Below are 19,984 nucleotides of genomic sequence, written 5' to 3' on the forward strand. Positions count from 1 at the left end.
TAGTTCCAGGTAGCATCCCATTTAATGCTAGTTCCAGGCAGTACCGCATTTTATGCTAGTTCCAGGCAGTATCCCATTTAATGCTAGTACCAGGTAGTATCCCATTTAATGTTTGTTCCAGGTAGTATCCCATTTAATGCTAGTTCCAGGAAGTACCGCAATTAATGCTAGTTCCAGGTAGTACCGCATTTAATGCTAGTTTCAGGTAGTACCGCATTTAATGCTAGTTTCAGGTAGTATCCCACTGAATGCTAGTTCCAGGTATTACCGCATATAATGCTAGTTCCAGGTAGTATCCAATTTAAATCTTGTTCCAGGTAGTACCGCATTTAATGTTAGTTCCAGGTAGTATTAAATTTAATGCTTGTTCCAGGTAGTACCTCATGTAATGCTAGTTCCAGGCAGTACCACATTTAATGCTAGTTCCAGGTAGTACCACATTTAATGCTTGTTCCAGGTAGTACCTCATTTAATGCTAGTTCCAGGCAGTACCACATTTAATGCTAGTTCCAGGTAGTACCACATTTAATGCTAGTTCCAGGTAGTACCGCATTTAATGCTAGTTCCAGGTAGTACCGCATTTAATGCTAGTTCCAGGTAGTACCGCATTTAATGCAAGTTCCAGGTAGTACCGCATATAATGCTAGTTCCAGGTAGTATCCCATTTAATGCTTGTTTCAGGTAGTACCACATATAATGCTAGTTCCAGGTAGTATCCCATTTAATGCTAGTTCCAGGTAGTACCGCATTTAATGCTAGTTCCAGGTAGTACCGCATTTAATGCTAGTTCCAGGTAGTACCGCATATAATGCTAGTTCCAGGTAGTATCCCATTTAATGCTTGTTTCAGGTAGTACTACATATAATGCTAGTTCCAGGTAGTATCCCATTTAATGCTAGTTCCAGGTAGTATCCCACTTAATGCTAGTTCCAGGTAGTACCGCATATAATGCTAGTTCCAGGTAGTATCCCATTTAATGCTAGTTCCAGGTAGTATCCCACTTAATGCTAGTTCCAGGTAGTACCGCATATAATGCTAGTTCCAGGTAGTATCCCACTTAATGCTAGTTCCAGGTAGTATCCCACTTAATGCTAGTTCCAGGTAGTACCGCATATAATGCTAGTTCCAGGTAGTATTGCATACAATGCTAGTTCTTTGTAGCACTAGTAAAGAAAATCTCTTTTTTCCTAGAAGATGGAGAGCAAAGGCAGCATTATGATCTGCTAAACTACTAATTCCTCTAATAAAACTCAGGGGACGGATACAATTGATTGACTGTATTGAGCCATGAAGCTCAGTCTGATGTTTAATGATACACGGTGACACATACAGGAACACAATAAATCTTCTTCAGTCTGGCATCTTTAGCAGCATAGGTCTATAATATTACATAAATTTTAACCTCATAAATACCAGTGACGGAATCATTCTGTTTTAACAGATTTTTAAAGATCCCTTAACAAAATGGAATATCACACTCATTTAACAATTGCAGGACTGCATAGAGTTGAAAAATAAGCAGGATATTTCATACTAGCACAGGAATCTTTAGGAACTTCTAGGGGTTACTGAACATTTTAATTGCTGTTAAGTTGTTAAAAAAATAAAATAAAAAATGTGGGCTCATTACTCTCACATGGATCCCAGTTGAATATCAGTACCTTCAAAATGTCTTTAGTGTAATGAACATTTCCCATAATGCCTATGGAAAACAAGTATTCATGCCCACTTATGACAAGGCTAATACTGCCAGCTTTGCTTTATATGAAGAATATATGGAGACATATAGGGAGTGTCTGGCAGGAGGGGGCACTTTATCCAGACAGCTTGTGTGCGCAAGGGTGTATCACCGCTAGTGTGCGCAAGGGTGTATCACCGCTAGTGTGCGCAAGGGTGTATCACCGCCAGTGTGCGCAAGGGTGTATCACCGCTAGTGTGCGCAAGGGTGTATCACCGCTAGTGTGCGCAAGGGTGTATCACCGCTAGTATGCGCATGGGTGTATCACCGCTAGTGTGCGCAAGGGTGTATCACAGCTAGTGTGCACAAGGGTGTATCACCACAAGTGTGCGCAAGGGTGTATCACAGCTAGTGTGCACAAGGGTGTATCACCACAAGTGTACGCAAGGGTGTATCACCGCTAGTGTGCGCAAGGGTGTATCACCGCTAGTGTGCGCAAGGGTGTATCACCGCCAGTGTGCGCAAGGGTGTATCACCGCTAGTGTGCGCAAGGGTGTATCACCGCTAGTGTGCGCAAGGGTGTATCACCGCTAGTATGCGCATGGGTGTATCACCGCTAGTGTGCGCAAGGGTGTATCACAGCTAGTGTGCACAAGGGTGTATCACCACAAGTGTGCGCAAGGGTGTATCACAGCTAGTGTGCACAAGGGTGTATCACCACAAGTGTACGCAAGGGTGTATCACCGCTAGTGTGCGCAAGGGTGTATCACCGCTAGTGTGCGCAAGGGTGTATCACTGCTAGTGTGCGCAAGGGTGTATCACCGCTAGTGTGCACAAGGGTGTATCACCGCTAGTGTGCACAAGGGTGTATCACCGCTAGTGTGCACAAGGGTGTATCACCGCTAGTGTGCACAAGGGTGTATCACCGCTAGTGTGCACAAGGGTGTATCACCGCTAGTGTGCGCAAGGGTGTATAACTGCTAGTGTGCGCAAGGGTGTATCACCGCCAGTGTGCGCAAGGGTGTATCACCGCCAGTGGGCGCATGGGTGTATCACCGCTAGTGTGCGCAAGGGTGTATCACCGCTAGTGTGCGCAAGGGTGTATCACCGCTAGTGTGCGCAAGGGTGTATCACCGCTAGTGTGCGCAAGGGTGTATCACCGCTAGTGTGCGCAAGGGTGTATCACCGCTAGTGTGCGCAAGGGTGTATCACCGCTAGTGTGCGCAAGGGTGTATCACCGCTAGTGTGCACAAGGGTGTATCACCGCTAGTGTGCACAAGGGTGTATCACCGCAAGTGTGTGCAAGGATGTATCACCGCTGGTGTGCGCAAGGGTGTATAACTGCTAGTGTGCACAAGGGTGTATCACGGGCAGTGTGCGCAAGGGTGTATCACCGCTAGTGGGCGCATGGGTGTATCACCGCTAGTGGGCGCATGGGTGTATCACCGCTAGTGTGCGCAAGGGTGTATCACCGCTAGTGTGCACAAGGGTGTATCACCGCTAGTGTGCACAAGGGTGTATCACCGCTAGTGTGCGCAAGGGTGTATCACCGCTAGTGTGCGCAAGGGTGTATCACCGCTATTGTTCACAAGGGTGTATCACCGCTAATGTGCACAAGGGTGTATCACCGCTAGTGTGCACAAGGGTGTATCACCGCTAGTGTGCGCAAGGGTGTATCACCGCTAGTGTGCGCAAGGGTGTATCACCGCTAGTGTGCGCAAGGGTGTATCACCGCTAGTGTGCGCAAGGGTGTATCACCGCTAGTGTGCGCAAGGGTGTATCACCGCTAGTGTGCGCAAGGGTGTATCACCGCTAGTGTGCGCAAGGGTGTATCACCGCTAGTGTGCGCAAGGGTGTATCACCGCTAGTGTGCACAAGGGTGTATCACCGCTAGTGTGCACAAGGGTGTATCACCGCTAGTGTGCGCAAGGGTGTATCACCGCTATTGTTCACAAGGGTGTATCACCGCTAATGTGCACAAGGGTGTATCACCGCTATTGTGCACAAGGGTGTATCACCGCTAGTGTGCGCAAGGGTGTATCACCGCTAGTGTGCGCAAGGGTGTATCACCACTAGTGTGCGCAAGGGTGTATCACCAATAGTATGCGCATGGGTGTATCATCGTTAGTGTGCGCAAGGGTGTATCACCGCTAGTGTGCGCAAGGGTGTATCACCACTAGTGTGCGCAAGGGTGTATCACCAATAGTATGCGCATGGGTGTATCATCGTTAGTGTGCGCAAGGGTGTATCACCGCTAGTGTGCGCAAGGGTGTATCACCGCTAGTGTGCACAAGGGTGTATTCACTGCTAGTGTGCGCAAGGGTGTATCACAGCTAGTGTGCACAAGGGTGTATCACTGCTAGTGTGCACAAGGGTGTATCACCGCTAGTGTGCGCAAGGGTGTATCACCGCTAGTGCGCGCAAGGGTGTATCACCGCTAGTGCGCACAAGGGTGTATCACCGCTAGTGTGCACAAGGGTGTATCACCGCTAGTGTGCGCAAGGGTGTATCACCGCTAGTGTGCACAAGGGTGTATCACCGCCAGTGTGCACAAGGGTGTATCACCGCAAGTGTGCGCAAGGATGTATCACCGCTAGTGTGCGCAAGGGTGTATAACTGCTAGTGTGCACAAGGGTGTATCACCGCCAGTGTGCGCAAGGGTGTATCACCGCTAGTGGGCGCATGGGTGTATCACCGCTAGTGGGCGCATGGGTGTATCACCGCTATTGTTCACAAGGGTGTATCACCGCTAATGTGCACAAGGGTGTATCACCGCTATTGTGCACAAGGGTGTATCACCGCTAGTGTGCGCAAGGGTGTAACACCGCTAGTGTGCGCAAGGGTGTATCACCGCAAGTGTGCGCATTGGTGTATCACCACTAGTGTGCGCAAGGGTGTATCACCAATAGTAAGCGCATGGGTGTATCATCGTTAGTGTGCGCAAGGGTGTATCACCGCTAGTGTGCGCAAGGGTGTATCACCGCTAGTGTGCGCAAGGGTGTATCACCGCTAGTGTGCGCAAGGGTGTATCACCAATAGTATGCGCATGGGTGTATCATCGTTAGTGTGCGCAAAGGTGTATCAACCCCAAGTGTGCACAAGGGTGTATTCACTGCTAGTGTGCGCAAGGGTGATTTCCATTGCAAAAGCCTTGGGAGCATAATGACTGGGCTTGCTCAGTAGTAACATACATAGTATTATACAGCAGTGATCAGGCAAGATGTATAATAAGAGTGCTACATACAACAATGTGCGTCCTGTAGCTTAAGAAAAGAAATATCTTGCTGACTTTAGATATGTTTTATGGTAACAAATGAGAGTCTGCTAGACACACAGAAGACGTGGCCTAACAGTGTTGAGACTAACATGAACATGCTTTCTCAGAACACAAGAACTGTACGGCTTAGACAGCCTGTCTCTCCAAACATGACCCCTGTATGGCTTTGCTTATCTAAGGCAACAAAGCCAGAGAGACATTTGGACTAAAGATCAGCTTAGGAAAAAAGGCAGCAATGTCTAATATATTTCAAATATGGAGAGAGAGAACCCACTGAATAACGAGCATGCGCTGGCAAGCAGAGTGTAGGTGAAGGGGATGATGGGATGCACCAGCATTCCATGAGCCCAGTGTTTTCGGAAACAGACTGGTCGGTGCCAATATTTCTTTAATCTGATTTGTATGAAATGAAAAATGTTACTTTCTGAAACTCCACTGATGCCACTGTTAGTGACCCTGGGTGCAGAAGGAGAAATAAGAGGGGAAAGGAAGCACTTATGGGATGGTAGAATTTCAAGACAACTTTAAGGATTGTGAGCATCAGTTCAGTATAAAGTTTATTTTTACTGAGTCCTAGCTTGTGTCTTTATATACACTGGGAGGGCACAGAGCACAATATTCGGCTCATCTCATGTAACTCTCGGCTCATCTCATTGTTGCTTATTCTTAAAGGACGATCAATTGCCTAGATCAGTGATGGCAAACATTTTTGAGCCCATTGCCCGCCCATCCCCCTGAATCCACCACTGCATCCCACCCACCCACCATACAAAAGCAGAGTAGGTGCCTGACATTTTGGGCAGGGGCATACTCTGCATTGCGCCGCGGGGCCTAAGGCTGCCGACCAGCGCCCCCCCCCCGGCGACCTATGGCTGCATGCCCACAGAGAGGGCTCGCCGTGCCAGTTGTGACACGCGTGCCATAGGTTCGCCATTGCTGGCCTAGATACTAAATAAATAATATATATAAATAAAAGACTGTTTAGTAGATAGATCCCAAATGAAAACATTAATTTAATTATGAATTCTTTGCATTGGGTGTATATCTACAAACAGTTCTCAAAAGCTGCAGATATTGTGTTCTTCCTCAGCCAAGACTTTCTGTGCTCTGGTCAATTGCTGCCTCTTGAGTTTAGCTCCACTGAGCTAACCAAACCAGGAAGTAACAGGACCTGTTGTCTGATAGACAGGCAGGGGGTTGTAACAAGGTTAATTTAGAAAAGTGCAAATTTCTACTGAAATCTGCACTTTTTCTATAGAGAGAGAGAAAGAAAAAAAAAAAAAAGAGGACACGCTCTTCGCACATAAAGCAGATCAGCAAGCTAAAATGATTTAGGTATTTTGAGTGTTCTTTTAACAAGCAAGCTGTCAATCACTAAAATACCACCTCTGGCTGAGGAGATGCAGATTTGGAAGAATTTGTATTTCCCACAATGAACAATTCCCATTTAAAACATCCTGAATCTTATGGTAAATATTAAAATGACTCAGTTTAGAAGCCCTGCAGTGGTGTTACCAGGTTCTAAGTTGGTGTTGTTCCCACAATGCATTTAACTCCGTTTCATCAGGAAGCTAAAATGACAGATATTTCAGGACATGAAGGATACGAGAGCAAGAAAGAGAAGCCCATGGGGTCCACGATGCTTAATTTTTCTTAGGAAAAGGGAAAATGGAGAGGTCTATCTGATCTGGGCAGAAAATATGTCATTTAATGGGGGGCAGCAGATATATCTAAAGGACAAAGTACTTCTATTGGTGGCCAGGGGCACTTACCTGCTCCTGTGAAGATAACTCCTTATCCTGAAGTTTAATTTCACTGCTTCGCAGCTGACTGTAATAGTTTTCTACTTCTTTCTTCAGGAGCTGAAAAAGAACAAAAAGATTTTAATGATAATAGGCCCAGTCCAGTGGGAACAACCTTCTATCACATATTGGAAAGAAAATAAAAAATCTGCCATGGGCCCAAAATTACTGGCCGACTAAATCAGGAGTACCTAGATGCCGCCCCCTCAGATATGGTAGAGTATTATGGGAGTCCACATCAGAGAGGAAGTGGTGAGCTAAAGTACTATCAAGGAAAAAAAAGGACAGATAGATAGATAAGACAGACAGATAGATGTATTATATGAACAAATTGTGTTTAAAAAAGGAGATTTTGAATCAGACTAGAGGATCCTAGAATCCTATTTTTCAGGAATGAGTGAATCCATTGTTAAAGATCTAAACAGAATAGACTCCCACGGTAACAATTCAGATATATGCCCGGCTCTGTACACTATTTATTAAATATACTCGTATTATTTTCAAAGGGTCATTAGCCTCTGAGAGGAAGGTATTTAATCTCCTTCTAGAATGAATGGCTCACCATGTACTAGCAGTAATGCCAGAAAACCCAACTTACTAATGGACCAGAGAGAGTGAGTTATTAAGGTTGTATTAGGTATTTGAAACATTGTGGTTGGTATGTCAATATTCTATTGGTATCAGACGGAGTATATCACCCCATATGCCATTGGTAAACATCCAATCAGGATTGAGAATTATACTTCACAGCCGTTTTAAAAACCACAAAATACACAACCTTTCTATAACTGGGGTGTGAACGTCCTTCTCTAGAACTTTTTAGATTAAAAGAAGGTCTTGGTGCTGTACAGTCTAGATTTATCTTTACATTTTGTTGCTTAACACGATCAAGCCTTTTCAGTCTGATTCCTTTACTCCATTTTTATATGATCGCTTGTCCCATTTGATTTTATTCCTCCCTTATGTTGTTCCCCCCCTTTCTTCCAGATAATCTTCCGTCATTAATTCCCTTCCATGATCCCTTACTTCATCATTCCGTTTCTGACAGATCCCCTTCCTCTGTACCTCTTATTCACACAGATGCCTTTTCTCCATCAAACCCTTTTACTAACTCATATACCTCACTCACTGAATGTCTACCAGATTCCTTTAATAAGCCATTTCTCCATCTTCTACTGTCCCATTTCATCAGATTTCTTTCCTTTTTTATCGGAGATGTTTTCTTTACTCTGTTCTTTTCAATGTTCATAAAAATGTTGTCCTAATTTTTCTCCCTCTGTCTTATTAAGGTAACAGAGTTAAGAAGGATGTTGGATTGGAAAGATCTGCCAATTCTGGGACGAGGTATCAGTGAATATAAGCAGGCCTCCCAATTGTCATGTACACAGTATGACTGTTCAAAGCTTACACCATACCTGACCTTGGGAAGGCTTTGTCTTGGCTCAAGAACAGAGCTGTAAAAAAAATCCTGTGCTTTTCACTGCAGATATCCCACACTTTGAAAAGCACTTAAAAATGTAAATGAGATAACGCGCTAGCTCTGACAGATCTGCCACACAACAGCTTTAGGAAATAAATAAAACCACAACTCTGTTTACGTGGAAAAATTACTTAATTTCCTAAATGAATTTTGACAGATGGAAAAACAGCTTACTGGATGTAAAGTAAACTTGCCGGAACCCTGTTTAATAAAAGTGAAGTCGCAGTAGAACAAAGTCAAAACATGGCAAATAACTGGTCTACCTAGGTCAAGATAAATGGCGGACAATGTAACTTTTATAAGACAAAGACTTTGCGTATCTTGGACCCATCACCATCCTTATCACGTTTCAGGTGCGATCATGTTTTAATCTTCTCTTTGCCTTTCACAGGTTTGATTGATCATTGTGGTCAACAGCAAAGTCCATGTGTGTCATAAGGTCTTTCTCTTGGGATATAGCCTAGAGCTTACTCTGGAGCCAAACATATAGTAGAACTTCCAGCAAATCACGTGAGATTATTGTCCATGATGTATAGAATTGTCCTGGCTTACGTATGCTGCTTGTGGACTCTAACAGCTGATCCCGAGGACAGTTAATGAGCCTTTATTAGATCTGTTTAAAATGTTTCTAATGCTTTAAAATTGCATGTTTTATCATTTATATATCAATATTGCTTAATCTCCTTTCCTCTTGCCCCTTAGAGTTCATGACGGGTGGCTGCAGACAGTTTATTAACCCGTCACTTCGTTTACTCAATAATATTTCACTTTTACTGTATCTTTTTTATTTTCCTTTTCCTACAATGTGTCTTATCCATGTGTACAGAATTGTGGCTGTGTCTCATATGAAATTCTAATATATCATTGGGGAAAGAATCATAGACTCCTTTTTGGGTAATTAGTTTGGAATGTTTCTCTCCTCTTGAGGAACGTAAGAGTTTTTTTTGAGGGGTTTGGGATATAGATATAGCGTGGATATTTTCCGTCCTTTCATGTGCGACCCGGATAACTCCACCGATTATCACACTGAGGTCTGAACCTACAGTGCAAGCAATAAACGCAATTTGTCTTTATAATCAGAGTAACAAGCCAAAGTAGTAAAATAACAAGGGTAATTATGGCGAGGCGGTAGAAAGCGGTGTAATTACTCAACCTTAATGATCCTTTTAATCTTCTCATGAAAATGAAAAGAAAACTAAAAGGCCCACTTTCAACAATGAAACTTTAGTCTAGATGGATTCAAGCAAAATAAGAATGGCGTTTTAATACCTCTTCGGGTGAAACGGCCAAGCGAACACTTATTAGAAGAGTCAGCCATGTGTTGCTTATGGGGAGACTACAAGAGTACTTGTCACCATCCCAAATCCTGCATGTTATAGGTTAGTACATTTAATAAGCTAATGTGTTGGGGTGTCCAGAATAAAATAGGCAATACACGTTTATTGGTAAACCACTTGATCTATCAGAGAAAGCACCTGCATTTAACTAGGGACTAGGGGCACTATAGTGTTAAGAATACAGGTTTATATTATTAACACTATAGTGTTCCTTTAACTGTTACTTGAAGGACTTTAACAACTAGTCCTGCCCAGCACAATGTCCCCATTGAAACAAACTTTCTCATGTGATGCATGAAGGTCAGTGTGATATTATCTCTCTTACTGGATGTTACTAGGACAGTAGAAGACGTCTCCTAAAATGGCAAGAGGTCGGTGTGATTTCATTATTATTATTTATATAGCGCCAGCAAAATTCCATAACGCTGTTCATTGGACTATTATTGTGGAAGACGGTGGTCAGTCTCCTGATGTACCAGGATGTCAATGGAAAGTGGTCTGTCTCCTGAGTTACAGGGATGCCGGTGGAAGGTAGTCAGTCTCCTGAGGTACAGGGAGGTCAGTGGAAGGTGGTCTTTCTCCTGAGGTACAGGGAGGTCAGTGGAAGGGGGTCTTCCTCCTGAGATACAGGGATGTCAATAGAAGGTTGTGTGTCTTTTGAGTTGCAGGGATGTCAGTGGAAGGTGGTCTGTCTCCTGCGATACAGGGATGTCAGTGGAAGGTGGTCTGTCTCCTGAGACACAGGGATGGCAGTAGAAGGCGGTCTATCTCCTTAGATACAGGGATGTCGGTGGTCTATCTCCTTCGATACAGGGATGTTGGTAGAAGGTGGTCCGTTTCCTTAGATGGAGGGATGCTGGTTGAAGGTGGTCTGTCTCCTGAGTTAAAGGGGTGTCAGTGGAAGGTGGTCTGTCTCTCATGATACAAGTATGCCAATAGAGGTGGCACATCTGTAGGTATGCAGTAATGTCAGTGGTAATTGGTCTGTCTTCTGACTTACAGGGATGTCAGTGAGCTTTTCACTCTCTCATAGTACTAAGACAGTTCACCAGGACATGATCTCACTCATAGGATCCATGGAGGTCAGTGCGACATGCTGGCTGCCTTCCATACAGTACCTTTATGTTGTATGTGTAAGTGAAAAGAAGAAAACACCACCAGGTTTAAATAGCTGAAACTGGCTGCATTATATGAAATATAAAATAGGTTGTGACTTCCTAAAACAAATATAAAAAATTAGATCTCGATAATTGTTTCTTGTATCCAATAGGGTAAGCATAGAATCAGTGCCACTCTAAAGATATTTTTCAGAAGCTTACAAGACTAATGAGTTCTATACGAAAAGATATTTCAAAGGTTTAAGAGAAAGTTGCTGATAAACCGCTATTAAATGTTAATAGCTGTGGAGGATCAGATAGAGCACAACCTTTCCTTGTTTCAGATTTAGACCTTTTCCGGTCACACCAACTCTTATCCATTAATATGTTCTTTAAAACCTGGAACGTAGTGCAGGTCTTGTTTCTTAAAGACAGCCAGAGGTATCTTATGGTTTTAAACTAATCCATATGCTTGTCTTTCACATGTGGTGGAATTCCTTTCTGATGGGAACTTTCGGTTTTTCCCCTTGTTGTTGCAACACACCATATATATCCTCAAAATTATGCTTTGATGTCACCAAATGCTGAACTCCTCATCAGCTATGGATTTAATAAGAAGGACGGCAGGACTATGATCTGTGTTGGAAGCAAACAGGCAAACATGACTTTTCCCCCACAGCTGGATTACAGAAATATTATGTTTGATGTGCATCAGGAATATTCTTTCCCAGAATGATGACTCCCGTGCATAGCAAACAATGAATCAGCCGGATATTTTTATTTATTTTTAATTTCACAGGCACAGCAAGAAAGATTAAAGTTCTGATGGTCCATGTACACATGGCATGCCTTTCAAAACAATAAAGGATGCTGCCTGATTGTGATGCCCAGATGCGCCTGGCTTTAACGAGTTACTGAAAAGAGGTAGAATTTACCAAGACCAGACCACCCATTATGGTGCATCTCTCTACTCTAATCAATACTGAAATGTGACATCATAAACAACATCATCGTTTCATTGTAATTCACATACACCATACATGGTGGTGGCTCTTTAAAAATCAAAGATAATAAAGTATTAGAATTGTAGACAATGGTTCAGAATTTCTGCATTCCAGCTAAAATTAACTGGACGAATACAGGTTTACTAGCAGGACACTGAAATTAAAGGATACAACCAATCACCATGTGTACCAGGTGGACGTTAAATGTTAAATTTTTGTACAATGATTTTATCTGTGTGACAGGGTGAGAGCAACAGGCAACACATAATCACGCTCCCTTAAAAAAAAATGAAAAGAAAAAAAAACTAAATGAAGAATTCGCTATCCTTAGAAAGTTAACTAAATATGGATGATGTTAATCCCCCACCAGCTGCTAGTGAAGCATGTCATGTAACTTGCCAGTAGGGTGACAATTCACAAAACTGTAAAGGTTAAAAGTAGAATATGTGCTGATCGTCTCAGTTTTATTAATTTTGTCTGTTTTCAGTTTATCAGGTGAAACTCTAACATTTTATGACAAAATTTAAGGTGCACCATTCAAACAGTTAACACTGTGCCCCTTCTTCTTTAATTTATAACCTTTATTTGTCACATTGGGAATTTTTTTCTTTTACAATTATAGAACAGCCCAAGGTGATTAGGGGCTCACATGGTACCCTCAGTGTAACATGATTTGGGATCCCTAGTGCTTAATCATAATCCTTGATTTGTTCCCATCTCCATTTTTATAAACCTAAATTATAGGAAGGGCTTGCGATTTGTCCACGAGCAATAGGGTAAGGGATGGGGGGAATGCTATGGTCACCTGGGAGATGCTGGAATATAACATGCTGGAATTATGAAACATAACAAGCCTCTGTGTTTTTGTACAAACGCCTGTGCTCGTTTTTGTATCTAATCTTCCAATAACAAATAAGTGAACATTGGGATTTACAACAACATGGCATTCACCAACTGCTGCCTAAAGAGTCAAGAAGCAGGAATTAGCAGGAAATAGACTCAAGAAACTTGTCAATACCGCCTCACACTTGGATGTACTAAAATGAACCACATTCACGTATAGTAGAAAAACAAAAAGTATTTTGTTAAATATTTGCATCTTTCCTTTAATGCTGGATGGGCATGAGGAGAAAGCCCAAACCCCCACATCAGTCAAGGAAAGTTTAACAGAGTTGATCTCAACTTCTGAATCTTCAGCGTTTGTGTGCAAATAATAAAAACAAACAAAAATGTCAGTTTTACAAAGCCCTTTACACGGAGACAAATCTACAATAATAGATGTACAACACTGTATTTGCTTATCTAGTTGTCTGTCACGTGGTTTTCAGTGCTATTAAAGGCCTTGATACACATATCGGCGAGTCCTGTACTTCACCGATCAAGGAGCAGGTTAAACGCAATCATCCACCAACGTTAACAATGACTCCATTCGCTATAGGGGATCTGATTTAATCTGATGAGCACATACCTGAAAAGAGTGTTTAATAATGGCATGATATCTTTCAAAGATACGGAGATCGAGTCTGTTATCTTATGGAGGGAGAGAGGTGCAACCTTGTAAACAAATGCTGGCTTGACTTTACATATCTGCGCCATGCACAGGGGAGGGGGGGGGGGGGGGGGGGAGGGGGGGTAACAGGAGAGTAAGAGCACTTTGAAAGATGATCCCTTCCAGTCAGTGCTGGTTTCTTGCCAAGAAACATGAAATAATTTGGTGCAAAACTCCTAGTCAATGACCTTTTTCTTTGTCCTCTCTACTTTTTTGAAACAAACTGTGACAGGCTAAAGACTAGATAAAAAGGAAATTACATTTCTCTCTTTCGTGTTTTGTACATAAAAAAAATTGAAAATAAAAAATATCTAGATTTTCAGGCTTTTGGCAGGAAAATGTTTATCAAATGCTGACTTCCTTCTAGCGCGCAGAGTTAACGACTAGCGAATGCCGCCTTCCTCGAAGCAGTGTTTGAAGTGGAGGAATTCAGTGTGGCCTGGAGGGCTTGCATCTTGCAGGCGTATCAGAATGTGATGGAGACATAAATCAGAGACATTACTCTGCAGTTCCACATCTGCTAACAACACAACGCCTGGATTTCTGTACGGTCAGAAAATAACAGATTAGTAGTCTCTGGGTGTATAAATCCATAGCATAAAACCACTTATTATAAAAAGGCTTTAGGGCATAAACAGAGTGACAGCAGGTTCCAGGTGAACACCCAGTGCTGCTAAAACTCCAAACTTAAAACAGAAAATTGGGGCTCATCTGTGAAATTGCAAATTAAACAAGATAACTGAACGAAAAAAAAAAAGATAAAGATAAAGTTAGTTCTGCATAATATCCCCAAAAATATCTGATAATCCTGGCTTTGTAAAGAGAGGGACACATGTGATGGTACAGCCTGTTCTACCAACCGTCCTAGTCTGGATATGACATTGGTAAAAATATACAAAGAACAAATATTGAAATTCACCTGCAGAACTGTTCTACCTACCTTGATGTGCACCTGCAGAACTGTTCTACCTACCTTGAAGTGCACCTGCAGAACTGTTCTACCTACCTTGATGTGCACCTGCAGAACTGTTCTACCTATCTTGACGTGCACCTGCAGAACTGTTCTACCTACCTTGATGTGCGCCTGCAGAACTGTTCTACCTACCTTGAAGTGCACCTGCAGAACTGTTCTACCTACCTTGATGTGCACCTGCAGAACTGTTCTACCTACCTTGACGTGCACCTGCAGAACTGTTCTACCTACCTTGATGTGCACCTGCAGAACTGTTCTACCTACCTTGATGTGCACCTGCAGAACTGTTCTACCTACCCTGACGTGCACCTCCAGAACTGTTCTACCTACCTTGATGTGCACCTGCAGAACTGTTCTACCTACCTTGATGTGCACCTGCAGAACTGTTCTACCTACCTTGATGTGCACCTGCAGAACTGTTCTACCTATCTTGACGTGCACCTGCAGAACTGTTCTACCTACCTTGATGTGCACCTGCAGAACTGTTCTACCTAGCTTGATGTGCACCTGCAGAACTGTTCTACCTACCTTGATGTGTACCTGCAGAACTGTTCTACCTACCTTGATGTGCACCTGCAGAACTGTTCTACCTACCTTGATGTGCACCTGCAGAACTGTTATACCTACCTTGACGTGCACCTGCAGAACTGTTCTACCTATCTTGATGTGCACCTGCAGAACTGTTCTACCTAGCTTGATGTGCACCTGCAGAACTGTTCTACCTACCTTGATGTGCACCTGCAGAACTGTTCTACCTACCTTGATGTGTACCTGCAGAACTGTTCTACCTACCTTGACGTGCACCTGCAGAACTGTTCTACCTATCTTGATGTGCACCTGCAGAACTGTTCTACCTACCTTGATGTGCACCTGCAGAACTGTTCTACCTAGCTTGATGTGCACCTGCAGAACTGTTCTACCTACCTTGATGTGCACCTGCAGAACTGTTCTACCTATCATGTGCTTTTTCAAACTGCAATGATTACTGTATTCTGCCAACAGCATCTCTATACAAAGTTAGCTGATACATTTCAAAAACATTGTTACTCCAAGCAGCATGGCCAGCTCAGTGATTTGAAGTGGTCATGGTACCTTGAGTCTTTATGTACAGTGCTTTACTATGAAATGCCGCACACATAGAAATTGAACCCCTCTGCTACCGGAGATGTAATTGCACCTCTGGTCTCTTCATTGGTGATTCATTAGTCAGCCCGAAAACAAGAGTTCCGGGCTGGCGAATGCGAATTCTGTGCAAAATTGGCACAGGTAGCCACTGTTCGCATGGAAGCCCCCGTGCCACCCATATTCCCTCATCCTTGACATCCGTCCCCCTCCATCAAGGGCGAGTGACATCAGTTGAGAAAGATCACGCTGCAGGGAGAAACTGGCCTTAGCATTGAAACTGAGGTTAGATTTAGCGGTTTACTTAATTTTTTTAATTTTTGGTGGGATTAGGAGGGGAGTGTGATAGGACCCGTGTAACAGGATTTTCTTATCATACTGTTTTTGTTAGTGGAACCCTTTAAACTTATTGAATGCTATTGATAAACTATTGTTAAAAATATTTTTTAAAACAGTACCCCACTACAGATGTTGGTCTTCAAAGTGGATTGGCCGGTTATTATCTTGTTATATTTTTTGAACAGGGACATTACGGAGTCTTAATGAAGCGTAACATTAGAACAGCAATTCTAAATACCTAGGAAGGGGACCAAAAACTCTTTGCTTTTTTTGGTGGACTCTCATTGGTTGGAGGTCAAGATAAATTACATCATCCAGTCTTAAACCATCCAATATATGCTAGCACTATATTGCTGAGAGTGATTCGGATGATGTTATGTATAATTATATAAGAAGAGGCACTATGATATGGGAAGAAAGAGAAAGTAACGTTTTATTTCGTGTCTATAACCGCAGACTGGGTAGGTCTGTAATGTTATCTGGATTTCCTCTTTCCCATGTGTGGTGAGCTGAGCAGCAGAGACAGGGCGAGGAGAGGCTGCGAATGTCTGCCCTCTGCCAGTGTGCTCGGTGGCTTCGAGCAATAGTCATGGGTCTTTCAAGGTTAAACTGCAATTATGACCGACTGATACCTTTTAAAATGTATGGAGAAAGCTCCCCATAATTGCAGATCTGGCCATAAGCTATTGCAAAGCATCACGCTTGAGTGACTTTTCTAAACACAAACATGGTTTTAAAAACCTCAAAGCTGGGTTAGCTAAGGACAAAAACAAAAATGATTTAAAGATTATCGTCTTCTCTTTTTCAGAATGTCCCATACTCTGCATATTGTGGGAAACACAGACCAGAGCAGGATGCTCAAGACACTTGTTACACAATGATCAACGTGATGCAAGTAGGTGTTGGAAATGAATTGAAGCACAAATTGGCAAAAAGGAATCTAAATAATAAAGGACAGTAATCTTTGTCACTTCGATTAGACAGTGAGAGGAAGATAGAAAAATGTACAAGTTGACACACACAAAAATAAAACCAAACTACCCCAAGTTCAGAGTATAACATTTAACATTAGATTGGCAAATTAAATTCCTCATCAGACTAGAATACAAAATACAGACAGAAAAAGCAATGTGATACACACAGGACTTCACTGGGTTAGGAAGGAATGAGGCCACTTCCCTGTAGCATATGCCACGGGCTCTGTAATAGGCTGTGGATACTGTAACACACAGGAATGTGGATTTCAGTGATGTAACCGACAGCTGCAAGCTTCCTTTCTGGGCGGACACGGGCTCAGCTTTCATGAGAGCGAGGTGCGTGGTCAGCTGCAGCCACAGAGCGAGGGTGATCTGTTAACTGGACGCACGGTGGGAAGCAAGTCGGAAAACCTTTTCCAAACTAGCTTAAACGCTGTCACAGTATTAGTGCCATTGCCAATATTAAGGGAGCAAATAAAGGATTTTCATAATGTTTAAAAAGATCTCTTAAAGGAACGTCAAACAAGATTATTACATTATTTCTTAAACAGGGAGTAAAGTAACATTTTGTAAAGTCTCTCTCTGCGTAGCCATGTTTCAGTGATTAAATTGAGGTTTACATTATTTTGTGGGTAACTGGTGTCAGTGCATTGAGTTTGCCAGCTGAGCTCTAACTAAAGAGTTATTTCCATATATCACTCTCGTGATATGGAGCCTGTGTGTTGGCTCCTAAATTATAGTAAATTATAGTTGTAAGATCCCCACTCTGGAATGCTGGTGAGCTACAGTCCTCTCCGTATATAGGGTAAGAAGAAAGAAATGTGGAGCCAACACACAGTCTCAATATCATGTGAGTGGATTTTCATTTAATCTTTTATCCGGATATACTACACTAAATTAGTCTATCTTTATGTTTTAAAATGTTTATGCAAACTCCTGGACTGCTGACTGAGACCAAGGAAACACACAAGAATCCAGAAGCAAGGATTGTACCACTCACGCTCATCCACGTGGAGCTATCAAGAGCTCCCAAAATCTATAAGTGTATTCCTAACACTATAGAGGCCCCCATTATAAGAAGTTTGATTTAGGTATTTTAGGGTGTAGAGTGGACCAACACATAGAGACCCCCGTTATAAGCAGTTTGATGTAGGTATTTTAGTCAAATAAATTTATCTTTGCCATTGAAGAAGGTATGATTTTTATTAATGAAAGAAGATGTATCCGTCGGACCTCCACCCATTCGGGAAAATAAGTCACTAACAAAAAAAATTGTTAGGATACAGCTTGATACAATTAAAAAATTGTAGTTATTTTATTGAAAATACACAGCAAAGCAAAACAGGATGGGTGGCTACATACAGGGTAGGAGAAATTATGATTTTCCATCTGTTTCTTCATTTCTTTTTCTCTCTTGCTATTTATTTATTGGACTTTCATTGCTTGCCTAGATTTATAGGTTTGCTGCTAATTTGTTTACCATTCCTCGGTATCATTACATGTCTGTTTCTCTGTAATCAGAATAGAAATTAAGGTTTGTAAAATGCTGTGCGAATGTGGTGTGCTCGGTTCACGATTTTGTCATGCTTGACATTGCCAGTTAACGTAGCTAGCAAAAAAACAACAAAAACAAAAACAAAAAAACATATATCAGCAACTGAATCCCTAACGTGAATGTGATGAATGAACAAATTAGCTCAGCTAATGAATGGTAAGGAGTATGTTGGTGGTATCTGGCCGACACTGAGAATCTATAAGAAACGGTTACATTAACCTTCCAGCATGAATCACGCTAATGGAGGCTTCAAACGCCACTCCACTTCAGCGTGACCCTGATGAATTATGTCTCCCAGACTTAATAGGCAATTATTCACTGAACTTGCCAGGCCTACACATTAAAAGAGGCCATTTATTAATACATAGAGTGGGCATCGCCAAGCATTTCATTAGCCACCAGTTGCCGCTTTGCTCTCTGTTGATAGAGGCAGACGAAAAAGTAAAGAGAAATTTCATGCAAACAGAAAATAAACATTGTTCCCGGCGTCAGTAAAGCAAAGAGCTCCTTTGAAGTGCTCGATCTAAAGGATATATTTAAGGTTATTTTAAACAAACATTAAGCAGTATGGGAGCAGTAATGCGGCATCATGTTTCAGACGGTGATGCAGAAATTTAATCAGATTGGATAGATCTAGAGAAATTGTTGGTGTCTAGGGGTCTGCTGTTTCTCAGTCGATCCTTGCGCAGAAATGACAGTCACATCCAGTATTTGGACTTCAAGAGAGATAACAGAGAATACGCAATCAGTTCCTTCAAAGAGTATTGAATGTTGTGTTTAACAAAAGTTCCTTATTGCGTATATTGCTGTGAAGCAGCTAACCTCTAACATCCTACACTCATAAACTTATCTTGATACTGTTACAGATATTTTGCACCAAACATAGCTTATTAATTATGTTATAATTGGGATACACCCATGGCAGGTAGAATTTGTAACTTCTCTTCCCCCAAAACCTTACTGTCCAGCTACTGTAAAGGTTACTATACAAAAGGTGGTTGTGATGTCACTTATTACCCTGTCACTGTAAATGTTGCTTACTCTTACACTGACTGTGAACCAGACACAGATGTCACGCACGCAGGGATTCCAGATCTATAAATGGTTTAAATTGTGAGGTTTTTCATGTAAACAGAATATTTATGAAAGACAAAAGCGACTGCGTTACTGTCAGTTGTAATACTGAGATCTCTGATACACTACTATATATCCTAAATACAAACTGAGTGAGTTTTACGGCTGTGGAATTCTGTAATACTCTTGAACACAGTGAGTGTTCTTGAACACATATTGCTGTAAGTTTTATTCACACACATTGTGCATTGCTGTGGGTTTTAATGTTCTGGAGCTCTATGATGTACTCATGCACATTGTGAATTCATGTTGGTTTTGTTTCCGTGGAGATCTGCAATACACTGACACACATAACTGTGTTTTACTGCTGTGCAACTATGTAATATACTTGTAGACAGTGCACATTACTGTGGATCTCCCCGATGCACTGTCAATTCACAAAAACATGTCCAATACAGGACATGTCAGTTTCTGCTGTCTAGCAGAAAGGTATGGTTAATTTCTGGTGAAGAACGTTTGTGGGGTGGGGGTCTTGGCTAAAGTGTAGTAAGATTAAATCAAAACAAGCTTTCGATGATATCTCACAGCAAAAGACAATTCAAATAGGTATTCTCTCCGGTGTGTTAGTCAGAGATAAGCCAGTGGAGCAGGAAGTAAAGAAGTAAAAACTATGTGAGATGGAAAATAGCAAAGGGTATTATTCTCTCCCCATTTCCGAAC

General features: G+C 42.1%; 1 protein-coding gene across 1 annotated transcript in view; it reads right to left on the reverse strand.

The window, feature by feature from the left end:
- Nucleotides 1-19,984, reverse strand: part of CEP112 (centrosomal protein 112) — a 243,236-nt gene that overhangs the window by 20,252 nt on the left and 203,000 nt on the right. The window contains exon 25 of the mRNA XM_063456123.1: nucleotides 6,728-6,817. Within this exon, the coding sequence (XP_063312193.1) occupies nucleotides 6,728-6,817 (90 nt within the window). The remainder of the gene's footprint in view (nucleotides 1-6,727; nucleotides 6,818-19,984) is intronic.

Source organism: Pelobates fuscus, chromosome 5 (assembly GCF_036172605.1).
Source record: "Pelobates fuscus isolate aPelFus1 chromosome 5, aPelFus1.pri, whole genome shotgun sequence".
Classification (NCBI taxonomy): Eukaryota; Metazoa; Chordata; class Amphibia; order Anura; family Pelobatidae; genus Pelobates; species Pelobates fuscus.